This window comes from Saccostrea echinata, unplaced genomic scaffold (genome assembly GCF_033153115.1).
Source record: "Saccostrea echinata isolate AGI-Se365-2 ecotype Australia unplaced genomic scaffold, CSIRO_AGI_Sech_v1 ptg000025l, whole genome shotgun sequence".
Classification (NCBI taxonomy): Eukaryota; Metazoa; Mollusca; class Bivalvia; order Ostreida; family Ostreidae; genus Saccostrea; species Saccostrea echinata.
Window position 1 is genome coordinate 26189659 of NW_026889774.1, and position 19624 is coordinate 26209282.

A 19624-nucleotide genomic window follows, 5' to 3' on the forward strand; every position below is an offset into this window, starting at 1 on the left:
ATAGAATAAATACGAAGAAAATGTTTTCAACGTGAAAAAAATAGAGATTATCCGGGATTTTAAGGGTTCCTACCGCACTTGGTTTTACAACTATGACCGAATTTTGGGGATTTCCCGTTGACTGGAGTCGCGTCGAAAACTGAAAAGGACAGCAAAACGTTTAACTCTAGGACTGAGGATTATGATTCTGTTTTACTCAGCATTAGACCTTTTGCATTGAAAGCCAACAAGAAATAATTGAGGTTTGTGTAATGTAATTTTTGTGAATCACTGAAGAATATTATTGGGACTTGTTTCTACTTTCGTTTTAAGAGATCATGCTGAATAGGCGTTTCGAGGGAAGTGGACTAGCTAACTAAGGCCTAATAGTAATCAACTGGTAGTAGGTGTGATTAAAGTAATCTCATTTTTGAGACTAAATTCGCAAATTTACTATCTTGCTTTTTTTTAAATAACATATTTCACAATTTTTTGTCTTTAATCATGTTAATGAAAGCTACATGTAGTTTTATTAAAACATTTTGTTTAACATCTTGAACTGGTTCTAAAATACATGTGATTTTATATTATACACGAGCATAATTTATATAATTTGTAGATAGTCCATCAATAGTGGAGTTAGATATCTATTAGCAGAATGTATCGAGTAAGGGTATGTTCTTACTGTCCCTCGGAAACAATTTTCTACTGCAACAGCTGTGGAAAGGATCTGTGTCGACCCTGTAAGGGGAAACACATGATAGACTTGGACTGTTACAACCATGACGTGGTTCTTTACCGTGAGAGGTACGGCTACTTTATCTACCCGGAATACTGTGAGGTACACAAGGGTAAGGTGTACAATAGATGGTGTGATGATTGTAACTTTCCTTTTTGTGATGTGTGTTATGAAGAAAAAGGAGGCGAGCATAACGGGCATGATGTTCAGGATCTAGAGACAGTGTATAAACATTATCGAGAAGAGTATAGGAAAATAATCGCTGAAATCAGATGTGAGGTGCTGCCAAACAACCGTGCTATTTTGGCCGGAATCGAACCGGATATAGCAGCGTGCGAGACTGAAATTGCCAACCTGGAGGAGAAAATGAAAGAGAAGGCAGAGAGGCTGAAAAAAATGATCGATGAAGTGTTAGCCAAGGATTGTCCTAAGAAACTACAGCAGCTGGAAAAAGAATTGATTGATAGATTAAACCGTCAGTGTGAGGACATGGAGAAACATATTGCTTACCTTCGAGAATTGGTCTACAAGTACGAACACTCTGCTAACAAACCTGCAGAATTCTTATGTTTTCTCAGAGATAATCCACTCACAGACATAAAGGACATCCCAGATAGCTGTACTGAACTTCCCATCCTGAAATATAATGAAGAAGTCACAAAAGAGGATGTTATTAAATTACTGGGGGAAATTAAAATTACAGAAGTCGGCATCAGACAGGCACAGAATGAGCACATGCTTAAGATGATACCAGAAGTCATTCAACTGCGATCATTCACAAAAGAAGGCGTTAAATCCACACGCCACATTTCAGGTGTGACATCCAGGAAAATCTGGGTCAGCGATAGAAATAACCTGATCTTGGCAGACGAGTCAGGGAAAACAGTACATCAAGTGAAAGATAAGCTGGATCGTGAATCAGGGGTGCATACCGCAAGAGAGGAAGAGGAAGAGCTGATCTACATTGATAAAAAATTAAATGTAAAAAAACTGTCCAAAGACAACAAAACGGAAACCATCCTTGTTAGGAGAGAGGAGAACTGGGAGCCTCTGAGTGTATTCTGTACATTGGAAAAAGGGGATATTCTGGTGGCGATGATGATCCACTCTATAGCTCAGGCCAAAGTGGTGCGATACAACAACGAAGGGAAAGAGGAACAAACAATCCAATTTGATGATGACAATGAGGCACTGTACAACATACCGCGATTTATCACAGAGAACCACAATGGAGATGTGGTGGTGTCTAACCATATGGAAGCCCGCGGCACTGTGGTGGTCACTGATAGCAGTGGAAAACACCGCTTTTCCTTCACGGGTCCTCCCAAAGAATCAGGATTTAGACCAGGTGGAATATGTGTTGATGGACTAGGGAATATCCTGGTGTGTGATGAACACACCAACACTGTCCAGCTGATAGACAAAAATGGCCAATTTCAGCGGTACTTGCTGACAGAAAATGATGGAATTGAAAAACCTCGAAGTCTGGGTTACTGCAACAAAGACCATGTTGTCTTGGTTGGCTCTGCTTCCAGTGGTAAAATTTCAGTCCATCGACACCTGAACAGGCAGGACTATCTGGCAGGTAAATTTAAGGGACCATCATTTAATAGATCCAGTACTTTTCTTAAGTACTCAAATTATTACACGTTACAATATGTCCTGTACGCCATTACATGGACTAAGCTTAGAACCTTTCTCAACATGGTCAAGTTACACATATCTATCATATCTCTTACTATTGATTTGATAATCTCATTTGAGACCAATTTTCATTGGTTAAAAAAAATCAAGTTAATCCCATTAGCTTCGTGTATGTCAACAATTATCAATATTTATAGAATTTTACATATCCATGCATGATAGAAATGCTTTTGTTTCTTTTTTTTAGTACCTTTACTCTCAGAAGAAGACCTTGAAAAGAAGAAGAAGAAAAAGAAGAAGAAGAAGACCACAACTGATGCAGATACTGCAGTATGAGAACTTCTCAGCATAATGAATGATGGTCAAGGGTCGGCAAAGTTCCAGGATTAGGATATATTGATCCTGTTGAGGTTGTTCTAGTGTGAGATTTAGTAGGAGAATTTTCAGGGTGGGAATACATATATTTCTGTATCGGGAATGAGGATGCTTCAGCATTTGAAATGATGCAGAACAGAAAATCCCAAATGGTAAAACAGACAAAGCAGTATATTAAGTCAAGTAAAGCTTAAGTACAAGGCAATGTACATGTATTACTTATGCATATTGTATGAAAACTCAAAAAGCACTAGTAAGTTAAACATACGTGTATATTAAATGTATAGTACTGTACATTTACATGTATATATAAAATATATTTTATTTAAGATTTTTAGTTTATACGTGTATATTTCCATTACTATTTGTTTTCTCTGTGATAACTCTTTGAAAGTTAAGAGAGTTGATTTCCTGATCATTCTAAAGGAATGCAAATTTCGCCAAGCGAAAGGTCAGGAGCTAAGAAAGCCTGATATGCATGTAATTCTCGTGCGGCTGTCTTTGTGTCTGACTCTAAGGAGGCCTAATATGCATGTAATTCTCGTGCGGCTGTCTTTGTGTTTGACGTCAGTGGGCGGGGACTATTGAAATTGACATGTGAGGCCTCGTGTAATTTAAATCTATTAGTATACATTTTTAAAATCTAAATTTACAATTTTATTTCAAAATGAAATGGAAATATAAGGAATCACTGTCTAGTTAGTAGAGTATGCCAGGGACATCAACGATAGCTGGAAACGTGGGATAATTTATGCATAACGGGCTTCATGGTTCCCCAAGGGAGGAAACTATTTCCCGAGGCGGCGAAGCTATCCCACTCACAACCAGTGGATAAGTGTATATTATTATACTTCTGTTAAAATGTTTCCTATATAAAGTTAAGAAGGTAATATAACTATCTTTTATATTCTGAAAATTTCCACGCATAGCAAAGCTATACCCCGGGGTATAGTTTGTGCTATCCACCCCTCAGAAAATGTCCATGCAATTTTTGCCGCCAATTTTGATTTCCTGTAATCAATCTATAGACTGATAATGTCATTATGACTTCAGTAGCATTGTGACATCATCAGGATTTCAGGCTCATTCTTGCAGTGTTATAATCTTACTCCAAATACTTGCTCAAAACTTTTATAACTATTCTTTTGAAGTTTTTATGTTTTGGCTATGAAATTGTAGCATCAGGTAATTCAACCCTCAGAAATTATGATATACATAAGTATAATAAAACGCTTCGCCGCCTCGGGAAATAGTTTCCTCCCTTGGGGAACCATGAAGCCCGTTATGCAAATTATCCCACGTTTCCAACTATCGTTGATGCCCTGGCATACTCTACTAACTAGACAGTGATTCCTTAAATATGCAATTTATACTGAACATATGTACATACTTGGGTATCACCTCACTTTATAATTTTATCTACTGTACAGCAGGATTCGTGTGCTGCATCATAAGTAATATTACTTCTGTTTAAAAGATCAAAACTACACTGTACATTTATATTAATCTTGTCTGTTTTAATTTGTGGGTTGTAGTATGAATGGAGATGAAGTTTTAACTTTTATGTGGATTATTCTGTATATTGAAACATTTACATTGTATTATTGAGCATGTATGTTTTATATATATGATTGTGTGTTTGACAGCTTGTTTGTAAATGTATGGCCAAAAATGTAAACAACACTGGATACATCTTACAAAGTTGATCACAAAGTTTCACAGCTGTGTATGTGAAGATTTGTGATTAAGGTGTTTGTAGTCAGAAGCAAAACAAGAAACCATGGTTTACATGTATACATGTAGTGTTGTTGATTAAGTATTGCCTGTGATAATGTATTGTTACCGGTGTACAATGTGCATTAATTTTATACATATATTATACAGATTTTCCTTATTTGTACAATTACGCCATTTACATTGCATACATAAATCCTTGGGTTAATGCATCAAGATTGAATAATTGTGACGTCTTCATTACACTACACAAATTCTGCTGAATTAATCACCAAAATTGGTATGACGTAAAAGTCAACACAGTTTTGTATTTATGCAAGTTTAATAATTCTAATACAGATGGTTGAAATTTATATTCAAAATTTTTTCTTTATCTGATATTAAACTGACTTTCAAAACCTATTCAGGAACATTGATTAATGCTGATAATACAAACTCTGGTCCAACCTGCCATATATAAGGTCAACCAGAATATTGTGCCAATGAAACTTGTTGTGTTTGGCAGCCTTTACATTAAAAAAATGTCGGTATAGTTTTTTTCTTTAAGTAATTCACTTATTGCCCATATCTGTAGGAATATTGATGGTAATGACTTCCCATATCATTGATACAGATCGTAAGACGTACATCACACAATGCTGGTCATAAATTGGACAGGTTCAAATCAATACCTCATGTCTTCTAAGTGTCAATAAAAATCAAAGTATATAAAATGACATACTACCGAGGTATGTATAGGTGTACCTGAAATATAACGAACAGTGAATCATTTTTAAAATGTTTAATTACAATTTACAAACATCTTCATAAAAGTTTGACAATCTTGTAATTTTCATTTATAACACAAACGTACATGTACCAGATTTGCAAATTCACAATACTAGTAGTAAAAGACTTCGGCTTTGATGATACAATATCATCATGTTCATGGACACTGTTGATCAGAATAGTCGCTATCTCCAAATACACCAAAATCATGGACATGATATTTTCAATGCAAGATTTCAAGCATTATTAACAACCATGACCTGCTTTTCTATGAATCAACACTAGACCATGATGTTGACATAATTTACAAACTAAAATGTCACACATGATTGGGTCAGACATTGATTTCTCATCTTAGTAAGACAACTCAGGCACCAAGAAGGAATACTGTCTCGAAAACATGGACTTCCTTTGTTAGTGTGTCTGTTTGTTTTATAATTTAAACTGTCCTTCATTTTAAACCTTTCATCATTTCTTCACCCCATAACCATCATTCGCGGGGCAATGCTCATTGACATCAGCTCTTGGAAGAGAAGCTTGCAAGCGTAGGGTATACGAATTTGTGAGATCTGAAATCACAGCATCATATAATGAATGTAAAATCACAAAATGAAAGTAAAATCTTAAAATGAAGTAAAATCACAAAATGAAAGTTAAAAGTGCACTCAGGAGGCACTCATTCTTTTTCATTTTGATAAGTGGATATGGAGACACTTCAATAAAATTATCCTTTCAGAACTTGAAATTTTGGGTGAGAAATTTCAGCAAGTACGTGTAGATGAGAAGTACCAATTACATCTTTGCTCGACTTGAATGTCATAATCATCCAACCCACTTTTTTCATACAAGTTTTCATTTGAAGTTAATGTATATACATGTATATTTACCTGTGTCTTGTTTTTGCAGCCTCTGCATTCAAATGTTTGGTTGCGTAAGTTTGCTATGGCAATTAGGCCACAGAAGTTGCACACATGCACCCTGTAAGGGTCTGAGGCCTCAAAGAGTCTCTCTCTCAGGAACTGGGCAGCACCATGGGCTATTTGACAGTCACGCTCCATTTCACCAAATCGCAGTCCTCCATCTCTGGAAAAATTAAATTGTTATACTGTAGTTTCAGTATGCAAGAAATATTCTATAAGGCTACAACAATATACATACATGTATGCAGAATACTGATCTAATGATATAAATTCATAATACACATTGTAATTTCACTATAAAAATTGCAGATAAATGTACTAATGCACAATCCAGAACAAAATTAATCTTATACACACCTGTGCATGTTATTGCAAAAATCAATAAATTATCTGCTAATGACAAATAGACATTTATAGTGTACAGATAAAAAACTGTACACACAAGAAAAAAGTTGAACTGCATGATACAGCTCTAGTGAGCTGAGAGGTCCTAGACATATCATTCCTAGATGAATCATTATACTGTACCTAGCTCTTCCTTCCATGGGCTGTCTGTTCAGAATCTGAAGCGGCCCTCGAGCTCGGGAGTGGATTTTATCGTCCACCATGTGCTTCAGTCTCTGGTAATAAGTAGGACCAAGGAAAATCTGGGCATTCAGTTTCCTTCCTGTGAATCCATTGTAGAGCACCTGGTAATATCAAAAATCTTTATAACAACTGTACTGAGAACTTCAAAACAGGACTAAGAAACAATGTACATGTGTCACAGATCTGCTGGGACAAGACAATTATGAAATATAACCAATTTTTATCACCATAATCTTATGGATCAGCAAAGTTAAATATGCTTATCCTAACTAATAGATTGTTTAGGCCTAAAAAAAAAATATGTTTGTTTCCCATAACATTCCGAAAAAATCAAGGGTCGGTAGGTCGGGATTTTTTTTTTTTTTTTTTTTTTGCTTATGGATAAGGGGGTCAAACATCCCCGGACTGAATTAACCAGGTGTTATATTTAAAGTGGACACCCAAAATGACTGCCTAGCGGTAGAAAACGAACTTCAAAAAGTTGTGGTTGGAAATTGTTGTTACAATAATGATTACTCTTTATATTCAAGGTAAATGTTGACTAAGATGACCTATTTTATATCTCAAATAAAGCTACAATTAATATCTTTTGAATAAATGGAACCAGCTTTAATATTGATCAAACCAAAGAGCAAACACAAATTTGGCAGAAAAAAAATCTGCCCGGGGGTAATTTGAAAGGGTCGGTCAGGTTACAGGAAACAAACTTATTTTTTTTAGCCCTTATGTGGCAAGATAAAAACTACATCCTTTGAACTAGTTTGCTAGGAAGCGACATTTCTACTGACCTCGTTCCCTCGTAAGTGGTAGCCATACTGATGTAGAAGGTTGGAGACTTTCTGTACGTTGACGGCGTCATTGAAGGGTGTGGCATCACCAATCTCCCCCTTGTTGGCGGCCACTTTACCCTGGAGACACTCGATCAAGTGACCGATGGTCATACGACTGGGCACGGCGTGGGGATTAATGATGATATCTGGAGTGATTCCCTCACAGGTAAACGGCATGTCCTAAATCAAAATATCAGAGCCCTATTAAATGACTCAAAGAAGTGGTACCCCTACACGATTTTCAATACATTTCAAATATTTCATGGAAAGCATCCATAATTCATTGTAAAAAATTGTTAAGTTTACAACGTATTTCATTTGCAATAGGCTTGGAATGAGCTGCCAAAAAAAAACAAACAATAAATTGATCTATTACTGTTATACAAGGTTTCCACACTTTGCAGACACTTTACCTCCTGTCTGTATGTGATCCCACACGTTCCCTTCTGTCCGTGACGACTCGCAAACTTGTCTCCAATCTGTGGTGTCTTCACTGTCCGTACCCTGATTTTACAGAACTTGTAACCTTCTTGATTTAGTGTTATCATCACCTTATTAAGAAATGAAATATGTGAACACATCACTGAGACCCAGTTTTCTAACACAGCTACAGTATATGCAGATAAGTATAGTTACCTGGTCTATGATTCCTGTTTCACTTCTCCTCATGAACACACTGGCATCTCTCTTTGTGAATCTCTTTGTTGTACCCTCCAACTGTCATATAAACAAGCATTTAATTCAAATTATAAACGTTTACATATATTAAACATTAAAAAAAAAACTATTTCAGAGCTATAATTCTAAATACAAAACATGTACATGTAAGTACATGTATATACACAGTTTTCATACTATTGTAAACTAATTTAAATATTTCAGCATATAAACTCCATTTTCTCGATTTCTCATCCAGCAGCCATAAATTTTATTTTACCTCATCTTCATTGGCAGGAAGTGTGAGAGTTTTCCCTATCAATACGTCATCTCCTGAAACCCGAATTCCAGGGGAGATAATTCCATCTTCATCAAGTTTGTCATAAACTGCCTGTCGCATACCTGCAAAATTATTATTAAGATTTGTATAATAATATACATGTACATGTGCATTACATTTAAAGTGAAAGTAGAACTGCGGTCAGATTATACACAGTTGCATACAGATTTCAGTAGAATCTTGCACGTACACAGTCAAAATTTTCAAGATTTTTACTCTTGGACTTCTTTATCTCAAACATCAACAACCCAACCACTTTTTCTTTATGTATTTCAATCTCAATACCATGAATCCTAGGATATCCCCAAAGATTTCTTTGGCCCCATCAAGTTCAAGATAACAATCAATGGTTGACTATACATGTCGATAAGCAAACAAAATTCCAGAGTGTTGATGGACCTGCATGTACCTACCTTGGACACTCTCCCGTGTTGGTTTCTCAAATATCTCTTCCTGATCCAAGCCTTTCTTCGATTCTGAATCTTTATAAGAACGGAAGAAAAACGACCTAAAATAGAAGTAAGACTATATACAATCACACAACCATAATATACAGATGAGTCAATACTGCTATATATAAGCTTACTGATATAACAATTACATCTGCTTCAAATACATGCATACATCTGTACATGTAAATTTTGAGTGTAAATACTTATCACTAGCCTATTCATATACGGTACATGCATGCTTGAAGAATGGCTTAAAAAAACAAACATTTTATTTTCTTCAATTAAAAAAAAAATCCCATCCTACTACTCCATATATATGTAGACACACAACAGCCATTAACAACATATCTACATGTCAATCAGTTGTCTATTGATTATCTCCATTACTTAAAGAACATACAAAAGCCATTAACAATAAATCTAAATCATAAACCAGCTGACTATAGTAATCTCTGTTACCTGAAGAAGCCTCTCTCGATGGCGGAGGCATTAATGATGACAGAGTCTTCTTGATTATATCCCGTGTAGGACGCAATGGCCACAATTGAGTTAATACCTACAAACACACAAACATCAAATTTAAATCACTACTGTAAATTCCTAATTTTACGCGAGTACTTAATATCGCGAAATGACCCAAGGGCGTCAAATCGCGGGAACAATAATTCGCGAATTGGTGATTTATCTAGAAATTTTACATACATTAAAGCACCATAAAAATAAAAGCGAGTAATTTTATTTCGCGAGTAGTGCTTCTCGCGTAATTACGCGATAATTTATTCCTCGCGTATATTTAGGAATCTACAGTATATATGATATAAATTAGACAGTTGTAAAATGTATACAGTATATGTATAGATGTCACCTACCCGCGGGTAGCTCTCGGAAGCGTAAATATTCCATAGAGCGTGTGGTGACCAGTGGTTTCTGGGGGTACAGCAGCCCGTGGGCCAGGGTGTCCATTCTGACATGGAAGTTGGTGATGTACACACCCATGGCTTGTTTACCCATAGCAGACTGGTACGTATTACGAGGAGACTATAAAAGCAATCAGATTGAAACTTAAGCACTATCATAAACTTCAGCACATAATAATATGTTTTTCAAAGTAATTTATTTTTCTGAAGAATAATGGACAAATTTCTACATAAAATCCTCTTTTCCTCTACTGCACAGAATGAGATTAAAGTTAAGCAAGATTTATTTGCAGTAAAACTAAATGTACATCTGAACCTGCTCTCAGAACAGTCTTCTCCCAGGTTTATGTCAAACTTACTATCATTTCCTAAAACCTGATTCACAGGTACAATAATTTTTGATTCTCCCACCATTTGTTTAATACAAATAAAAATTAACACTGACCTGGTTGTGATCAGGGAAGGGAATGATGGAGGCACAGACCCCCAGGATCATAGCAGGGTGGATCTCACAGTGGGTGTAGGTAGAACAATACTGGACATCCTTGTCTGAGAGGTCATCAGGGGTCATGGCCAACATGATTGACTCTTCCTCAAGAGGGTCAATGTACTCTACCACACCACTGGCCACCAGGTCCTGCCAGCTACAATAAAGAGATGTACATGTACATATAGAAAACCTACAGAGAGCTTTCTTTCAGACAAGACAGAAATAGAGGTTAGCCTTTTATCAGTTACATACAGAAACCTCATGGACAGCTACGGCACACTAAATAACAAGTTTTCGGACAACTACTGCTTGTTACACTTGCATATAAGGAACTTTGTACATTGAATTTTGCGTTTTAAGAAATACAGGAAATTTCAAATTCAACAGCCATTTTCCTTTGGAGAAGATTGTATCTAAAAACCTTGGCAGAACATTAACAAGTACAAAGAGTTCAGCTTTAATACTTGCTTCTGAGTGCCATTTTGAAAGGGGGTTGGGGTGTTGAATTACAAAGATCAATCTGCTGTAGTTAATCACTAATGCAATGAGCTGCTGAATCCTTTGTGTTTTAATTGCCACTCACCTGTAATTGTTATATTCTCTTTGTTTGAGCTGTTTTATGTGGCTCTGCTTCAGTAGTAGTTTTTGATTTTCTACAATTAGCAGCGGACGACAAATACGACCTGCATCCGTGTAGATTCGGATTTCTCTGTCCCTGATATCTCGAATCATAGACACCTGAAAACAATAAAACCATGAAATGTGTTCATCTTTTGAAAAGAAATTATACAGTTTGTGGTTTTCTTGGATTTCATGATTACAATATTCTGTAAGATGATTATACTGAAGGGTTTAGAGTAGACCATCAAAGTCTCTCCTTGCCATATACACTGTATCTAAAAGCCTGAAATAGTTTTGAAAACTTAATTTTATTTATATTCTGATCATTGTTGATTTGGTTTCAATCTACAATAAATCTGTGTCATCATCTATAAGGCATTTAAAAAGCATGCTCAATCAAATGATAATTCTATAAAATTGATCATAAAAATATCCATACAAGGTATAAAACTGTACAATACATGTATCCCAATTGAATTTTTGCAGTAATTACCTCTGAAACAATTATGTCCATTTCTCGGCGGAGTTTGCGAAGGGTGTTCATCAGCTGTTCTGGATCTCGATGGATTCCAACCCAACAACCATTCACAAAGATTTTGGTAGCACTACAAAAATATCAAATTAATTCAGTAAACAGATCAGGTAACAAAAAATTTCAAACAATCCTATGTAAAAACGAAACAGTCTTGCGAAAAATTGAAAAAAAATGAAAAACACATGCATTTTACTACACACCTTTCTGACCACAGGTACACATACATCACAGTTCAACATCACAGATTTATGTTCAAATGACAAAGAGAACCTGCTCTATAAATAGACCCCATTAAATGTCAATGTTTGGCAACAACTGGGTGCCACTGTATAGAACCACTTACTCCTGAATCGCTGAGGGAGCCACCTCCTCTAGATTCTCCATACTCCACTCCTCTAAAAATTCCAGGATTGGGGACGGCTGGGAGCCCACAGAAATGTAGGCCATTAGAGCTAAGTTCTTCACCAGTCCTACAGCACTTCCCTGAAATACAGACAAAATCAGGCTCTGAAATAATCCAGGACAGGCCTACAGCACTTCCCTAAAACAGACATAAACTGATAATCTTGAACAGGCTAAGATTCTCAGAATACATATAAAATCTTTATATTATGAGTGTTCTGTAAATTCACAAAGGGAAAGTTCTATCATACTGTACTTGTACAGTAAGTGCACAATTATACGCTTAAACAGCATTAAAAGAGGTTGAAAATCACCGACATAATTCAATTCATTGTCAAATCAGAGTATAATGATATGGTTTTTCAGGGAACCATATATATATACACAAGTAGTACATCCATAAATTTATAACGTCACACAGAACGTAGTTTAAAAGCTGAAAATTATCTTTCCCTAATCAAGTGGTTTCAATCCTTTCAAAGACAGAATCTGATTATTTTCAAAATTATCTCTTGACAGAATACTGACCTCTGGGGTCTCAGCAGGACAGATCATACCCCACTGTGTGTTGTGTAGCTGTCGAGGCCGAGCAAGCTTTCCATCTCGACCGATCGGTGAGTTTAATCTCCTCAGATGGGACAGAGTTGAGGCAAATGTTAGTCTATTCAGCACCTGAAACAGTAAACATAATTACAGTCAACTTAGTTATAAAGATCTCCCTTATAAGGAAACATTGCTTATAAAGAATCTTTTTTGAATCCTCTTAAAGACTTTTCATTATGTTCTTTATATGGATGTAATCCTGGTTATAAGGATGTAAAATTCGAGGTCTCAGTAATTTCCTTATAACCAAGATTTACTGTAATTGATTGATTTTGTTTAGGTCAGCAAGTGTAATATTAATATTATATTTCGAATGCAGATTACATGTATATCATAGAATTAAGATCACATTGTAAACTTTTCTTTACTCTTCAGAGATTTTCTTTTTAGTATTTTATTTATATAACTTGAATGTTCCTTGACTCTAGATTCTTACCTGAGAGACCTCCGCTCTGGCCTGGTGAGCCTTCTTCTGACCCCCCCCTCCCCCCCAAAAGTTTCCTGACCCTGGAGGTTACCTGAGAGAGCCCAACTCTGGCCTGGTGAGCCTTCTTCTGACCCCCCCCCCAAAGTTTCCTGACCCTGGAGCTTACCTGAGAGACCCCCGCTCTGGCCTGGTGAGCCTTCTTCTGATCCCCCCAGTTCCCTGTGGCCAGGGAATACTTCAGTCCGTCGGTGATTATCCTGGTCTTTATAGCCAGCTCCAGGTTGAAGTCTTTCCCTCTGTCAATGAACTTCTGGGCGTATAACCTGACCTCCTTCATCAGATTCCGGAACAACCTACAAATCACATATAAAAATTATCTTATGCACATTTGTACATGTATTAATAAAAAAAAAACTTAGGCAAAGATAACTCTTCTATTGGGAAATGATTTCAGACACTAGAAGACAATTATATAGCAAGTTTTATGAATATGAGCATTTTGATTGTTTTCAATAATTGTTTTCAACACTAAAAAATCATGGGATAATTATTCCTGTAAAATTTGTATAATACATGCATTTTAAAATCCTCTTAATATTTATCCTAAATAACATATATTTCACAGTTGCAATCAAACTGAAATCATGTTAACATGGATGTTTTGAACAAGACTGCAGGAAGTTCCCCTTACCCTCTGAACAAGAAGGCTAGGAGAGGACCAGCCAAATCCAGTCTCTTGTTACCATAGTGATCTCTGTCATCCACTTCTCTACGACCAATGGCTGCCAGCAGCAATCGGTGAACCATGTATCTGTAATTACATGTATGTCAAATTATTACTGGATAAGCTTTCTCTTACATATATCCCTATACATGTATGTACTTGATATCAAGTTTATTCTTCTTTGAATTTCCACCTGTAACAATTTTGGATGCCTAAATTTTATCAATTTTACACACAACCATGTACTCTTCTATAGATTTCCATTACTATCATAACTTGAGCGACATGTTGCAGTGAATGATGAACAATAATTATAAATGCAAGATATAGTTCTCTGCCCCGCCTGTTTGCCTTACCCCAGGAAATACGCCTTCTTGGTCTCGCAGAAATCACTCACTCCTACATGGGGCAGCATTTCCTTCTGTAGAATTTCACGAGCGTATTTAATACGCTTCTCTTTGGTCACACCTGGCCTTGCCCCTCTGGAGCCTATAAAGTTCAAGGCCACATTCTGTTCCTGGATCACAAAGGCCTCATCCAGGGAAGGTTTCACCTGTCAACATTAATCACAAAATTAGTATACCATGTATATGCCTACATTTTCTTTTTAATTTAAATATTTCTGAAAAAGAAAAAAAAAATGAGATTTTTACATTCTTATTTTATAAAAAATATCTAGCTAATGATTTAAGTATTATTTCTTATACGAGTTTTCTTCACATGCTCAAAACTCTCATAAACATTTAAGCATGCTACCAAAACCTTTTTCTTACCATTTCCATCATTTCTGGGTCATCAAAATCATAAATAATGTGCTCCAATATGTCCCGGTCAGATACAAATCCTAGGGCTCGGAAAACAATAATGATCGGGATTTCCTGTTTGATGTATGGCAAGATTCCAATGATCCTCTGTCCTATTGCACTCTTCTTGGCACCCTGAAATATTCACATCGTGTCACATTAAAGTACTGGGATGACTTTTATAAATTTAAATACATGTGTATTTAACTCTATAAAGAGTGTACCATAGATTTAAAGTTACCCAACCCACTCTAGCCATCACGTTGACCCAAAGAGTATGATAGATTAATACTTACCCCACCCCCTCTAGCCATCATGTTGACCCACAGAGTACTAGTGGGGCGTGAAGAATGTTCCAGACACGACCTGATCTCTGTCTTAAAGGCATACTTAGAGTCCTTTTGCTGGAAGACGTACACTGTTAAAAATTCATACATGTAAATATCAAATGTGCATACAAACAATATTATAATATCACATTTTTCTTTGCAATATAACTTTGGTACCTCAAACATTAATGATCTCAAATACCATGGATATGTTAAGTGACTTAGAAGTCCAAACCACTTTTAACCTCCATATTTCAAATCCTTGGATTTTTTTGCGAAGCTTTTCTCAGCCAAATAGAATTCAAGATACATGTTACAGAATTTAACTGTAATTTTTAATATACATATTCTAGACATCAGTATGACATATTAAGACACATATTCTGTATATGTACCACACTATTTACCTGTGTTTGTAGCCATCTTCTCCTGAGCTATGAGAACTTTTTCTGACCCATTGATGATGAAGTAACCCCCAGGGTCTAACGGACACTCGTTCAACTCCGTCAAGTCACGGTCCACTAGATTGTTCAGAAGACAGTAGGTGGAGCGAAGCATGATGGGTATTTTTCCAATAAAGGTCTTCTGGTGCTGTGTTTCCACGGGATCCTCCCCCTCTTTTACTACAGTTTTAGTGATGTCCACATATAAGGGAGCCGAGTACCTGAAGTAGGAATTACATATTGCTGCAATGTTTATTAAATTTACTGAGTATTCATCTATATTTTTACAATATTCATATATTAACCCTTTCTCTCTGACATTTCCTGGTAGACTGGGATCAGGTTAGACAACTCCATCTTGACAGTTGTTGGTATACTGAGATTTAAACATTGAATTTTCCTACCAATTACGGGATGAAATCTTGCTTGGAGAAGGAGCTGGTTTTATTCGTACCAAGGGAATTTATGGGTGAAAGGGCTAATCAATCTAAGTTAAACAATGTCTAAATTACCCTTTCTGTAGTGCTGCATAAACCAATCAAATCCAACTTGAATACCTACATTTACATATACTTCTGTTTATAAGTAATTCATGCTCTTTGTCCATTGTTATGTTAATATCAGAGATTGGACTTACGTGAGATTTCTCAGTCGGGCTTCGTTAGGCATCATGGGACTTGGAGCTCCGTCCTTCTCCCAATGTGTAGGCTTCGACAGGTAAATTTGTTCAAATTTCAGCAGGTATCTTGGCTACAACATGACAACAGAGTATAAATTTATTCAATTAAAAGGTTGTTCCAAAGTGAATCTACTCAAACATTAGCAAGACCTATCTCATAAACTAAAGATGACTCATTTTAACAATTTATGCAAGCACTTCCACAAATATACTTTTATAACCAGCTCGTTAACAAATGAACATTAAACATCAGGTGGGCAGGAGGGTCAAACTAGTACATATATATATCAAAGTTAAAATGTCCTTATAAGCCTACTTTGTATTCTTCAGCAACTCAGATTAGTATCAGTGTGCAATATAAAATTTTAACAACTGGATTCAAGACTGATAAATTCAAACATCTTTCACTTTTTGTGCTTTTAACTATAACCTTCTAAATTCCCTTGTAATTCTTATGTATACAATGTTGGACCTTTCAGATCCACATTAATGGACATCTAATTAGACAAAATATTCTCCTGTTGACCTGGGCATATCCAGAGAATGTGGGATATATTGTTATACAGTACAATTCGTTTTTTATCATACCGGTTTTATATCATACTTCTTTTTTTATCATAGATATCTGAAACACAAAACCATTTCTTAATAATTCATTATAAATTTCGTCTGTTATTATCATAGGTAAAAGTATACACTTCGCTTACTATAATAGAAAATTTCCGTCCGTAATATTTTTTTCACACCTTTTCACTCTTGGGACAATCAACAAAACAAAAGATGACATCTATATACACCTGTGGTTCATGCACTGTCGCTTGTCTATACACAATGGCTTGATTTTCACTTTGAAATTTGCCGATAGTGAAAGACTGGGGAGATTAGTCACACTTCAGTGCACTTACCTGAGCGATTGGCAGGAGTCTATTTATTTCATGAAGTACATGACAGGATAACACGGACTCTTTTTTTTTCATAACTTATTTTCTTCTTAATCCTGAATTGTACGTTCGTAATAAATACGTTTTACCAAATGTGTTGAAACTAAATTTAGTGTCAATATTAACCCAAGCTTTCTTACGCTTGGTGTCTGGATCAATGTTCATAGTTAATTACATTTACAAAACTACCCGATTAATTAAGAAATAATTAAGTGAAATTAACTCCACCAGTCTGTCCAAGCGGCTTTGAATGCATATGCTCATCAGTGTATCAATTAATTTTAATTATACGGCGACATTATGTGTAAACAGGTAATTTTTTTATGTCTACTTTGGATGAATAAAAGAAACAATTTGAATGTATGCTTTGTTGCTCTGTTAATTTATTTAATATGTGACCAAAAAAAAAAAAAACGAAACAAAACATTGGTAATTTGAATTGACCATAAATTGAAAATGAAAGTAGATCAAAATAAACAAGATGGATGCCAAGGGATCTAGAAGATTGAGTTTGAAGAGTATTAAGCTTTATTTAAGTGAATTTCTTTATAATAAAAAGTTGAAACAGTGAGTAAATATTGTGAAATGATATGTCAGTTAACTTGTATTTCAAATAAACCTAAAAAATCGAAATTATATGTAACGTAAGATGTATAATACATCCAATAATTTACACAAACGTCGTATCGTCAGCCGTCGGACATGAATTTCAGCCGACTATGGTTATTATAAAAGTTGCTTATTATAAAGTTTTGGCCTGACAAATAAACTATGATAATAAACGAATTGTACTGTAATACTTTATATATGATAGAATGTTCAATCGTTAAATGTCCTACGGACCAAATTTCACTATTGAATTCGTTCCAAATATTGGCAATGAGCAAACCAAACATGGGCAATAACTCTAACTCAGTGCATATAATGCACACTATGAATAATCCTGAGAGTTCTGAATGTCAGCATGGTGTGTAAATTTAAACTGAGGAAAAAGGGGGTGGGAACAGTTGAATTCTTCAATTATATGGAAAAAATTTTAGGGTGAAAGATATCCAACATCTCAAAAAGGTTTTTGTTATGATTAATTTGAAACTTATTTTCAGTGCATCTTCATTTATATTCTCCAAAATCGTTTGGAAGCAATTCAGTCTGCAATTTTCTGCTACATTGTGGGTGTGGGTATATGGGAGGCATTGTTACTATGGTGAGAGCCTGTCCCGACACACAGACAATTCCAACTGTACATGAATGCACCTGATACATCATTTAGATGATGTTTATCGTCTATAACTTACTGGAGTTTCCACCATTCCTGAAGTGTGTTGAGCCTCTGCTTGCAGATCTATCTGTGGAGAATCCTCCACGATTCGCTGTACCGACATCTGTATAAACTCATCAAACGAGTCCAGCTGTTGTCTTACAAGGCCTTTCTCATCAAAATATGAACTAATGACGATCCAGCAAGCTTCCTGCCAGAGGTCTGCAGTAATCTCGTCACCGTCATCCTCGGCCTCGTACATCATCTCTGTTAAAAACCATATTGTTTGTAAGGCCAAAAAAAATAATAGTCTTGTTTCCTGCTACCCGACCTACCCTATTTTTTTGCACCCTAACCTAAAGTTTTTTTTTTAGTTTTGGACGGAAAAAAAATCAATAATTTCCAGAATTTCATCGTTCTGTCACCGTAATCGGATTCCGTGTTAACACAAAACAAGCATTTCATGAAATTCTTGTTTTAAATATGGACTTTCATAAAATACCACTTGAGTTGTGCATAAAAAGACATGAAATTTAATTTTTAAAAGACAATATTGACCTGTGACATGTTTAATTTGATTTTATATTAGTTCATATCCAAAAAATGCTGTCGGAAAAAAATAAAATAAAAATATAAAATAAAATAATTTTCCTACCTACCCTATTTTTTTCAGGCTGGTAGCAGGAAACAAGACTATTATTTTTTTTGGCCTAAGAAACTTTAGCCAAAAGGAATCGCATTGTTGATACATGTAATAAATAATACAATGCATGTTTCTACACTGTATGTCCATGACCAGATATAATATGAACAATCTTTTAGAAATTAATAGTTATGGTCATCTTTTTAAATGATAGTTACATACATGTAACTGTAAGAAAAGATCTCTTTCATTTCTTATTGAATAATACTCTATTCAACAGTGTTCAAAAGCTTGAAACGCTACTACCGATTCACTATACAATGACTAATGCTGATTCTTAAAAGTATCTACATTTTCATAACTTTTCGTAAATCTTTATATTTTGACAAGTGCAACAATAAAGAAGACGCGCATTTTTCGTTTACACCGGAAGTCCACTTTCAAAATATTATTTGCCGTATTTATATCGTCTAAAATAATTACAAAACGTATTACCTTCCTCTTGGCTATACATTTTTTAATTGAAAGGGGATTTATAATTCTTTCTAACTGAACTCGGGCGTTCGATTGCTGAATTTTAGGCCCGATTCATCGCGATTGTTTCCCTCTTCTCTCCTCCGTCTCTTCAGTTTGCGCTTTCGAGCTAAACTGACTGACTCGGAACTCCTCGGGCACTGAATATAAAAATACGTTACATTGATCATTGATGAATACGTAAACAATGGTAAACAGCATTTCCGAGTTGATTACAAATCAAATATATCAACCTCAAGAAAAAAAATA

The 19624-nt window shown here is 35.5% G+C and overlaps 2 protein-coding genes across 2 annotated transcripts; one reads left to right on the forward strand and one right to left on the reverse strand.

The window, feature by feature from the left end:
- Positions 1-148: 148 nt before the first annotated feature.
- Positions 149-3001, forward strand: LOC133192266 (uncharacterized). Its single transcript, XM_061328263.1, has 3 exons — positions 149-242; positions 599-2303; positions 2610-3001. The coding sequence occupies exons 2-3, from the start codon at positions 638-640 to the stop codon at positions 2696-2698; spliced, it is 1755 nt and encodes a 584-aa protein (XP_061184247.1). The 5' UTR covers positions 149-242; positions 599-637; the 3' UTR covers positions 2699-3001.
- A 2236-nt stretch (positions 3002-5237) lies between these two features.
- LOC133192273 (DNA-directed RNA polymerase II subunit RPB2) lies at positions 5238-19444 on the reverse strand. The gene is made up of 24 exons (XM_061328269.1): positions 19337-19444; positions 18236-18465; positions 15958-16070; positions 15285-15541; positions 14845-14966; positions 14519-14683; positions 14102-14298; positions 13713-13832; positions 13188-13374; positions 12520-12663; positions 11933-12072; positions 11548-11659; positions 11017-11171; positions 10389-10587; positions 9896-10064; positions 9486-9582; positions 8988-9082; positions 8515-8636; positions 8214-8294; positions 7991-8128; positions 7536-7757; positions 6688-6848; positions 6127-6322; positions 5238-5808 (listed from the first exon to the last, which is right to left on the reverse strand). The coding sequence occupies exons 1-24, from the start codon at positions 19353-19355 to the stop codon at positions 5716-5718; spliced, it is 3534 nt and encodes a 1177-aa protein (XP_061184253.1). The 5' UTR covers positions 19356-19444; the 3' UTR covers positions 5238-5715.
- Between the last annotated feature and the right edge of the window lie 180 nt (positions 19445-19624).

What these genes read in the sequence shown, in the direction of transcription:
- LOC133192273 (XM_061328269.1), bottom strand. An exon ending in TGATGGCTAGAGGGGGTGGG is followed by an intron (nt 14,684 to 14,844) that starts GTAAGTATTAAT and finishes TGAATATTTCAG; the next exon opens with GGTGCCAAGAAGAGTGCAAT. An exon ending in CCAGAGCGGGGGTCTCTCAG is followed by an intron (nt 12,664 to 13,187) that starts GTAAGCTCCAGG and finishes TTACTGTTTCAG; the next exon opens with GTGCTGAATAGACTAACATT.
- LOC133192266 (XM_061328263.1), top strand. Translation starts at nt 638, where the DNA reads ATGTATCGAGTAAGGGTATGTTCTTACTGTCCCTCGGAAACAATTTTC. An exon ending in CAGGCAGGACTATCTGGCAG is followed by an intron (nt 2,304 to 2,609) that starts GTAAATTTAAGG and finishes TCTTTTTTTTAG; the next exon opens with TACCTTTACTCTCAGAAGAA.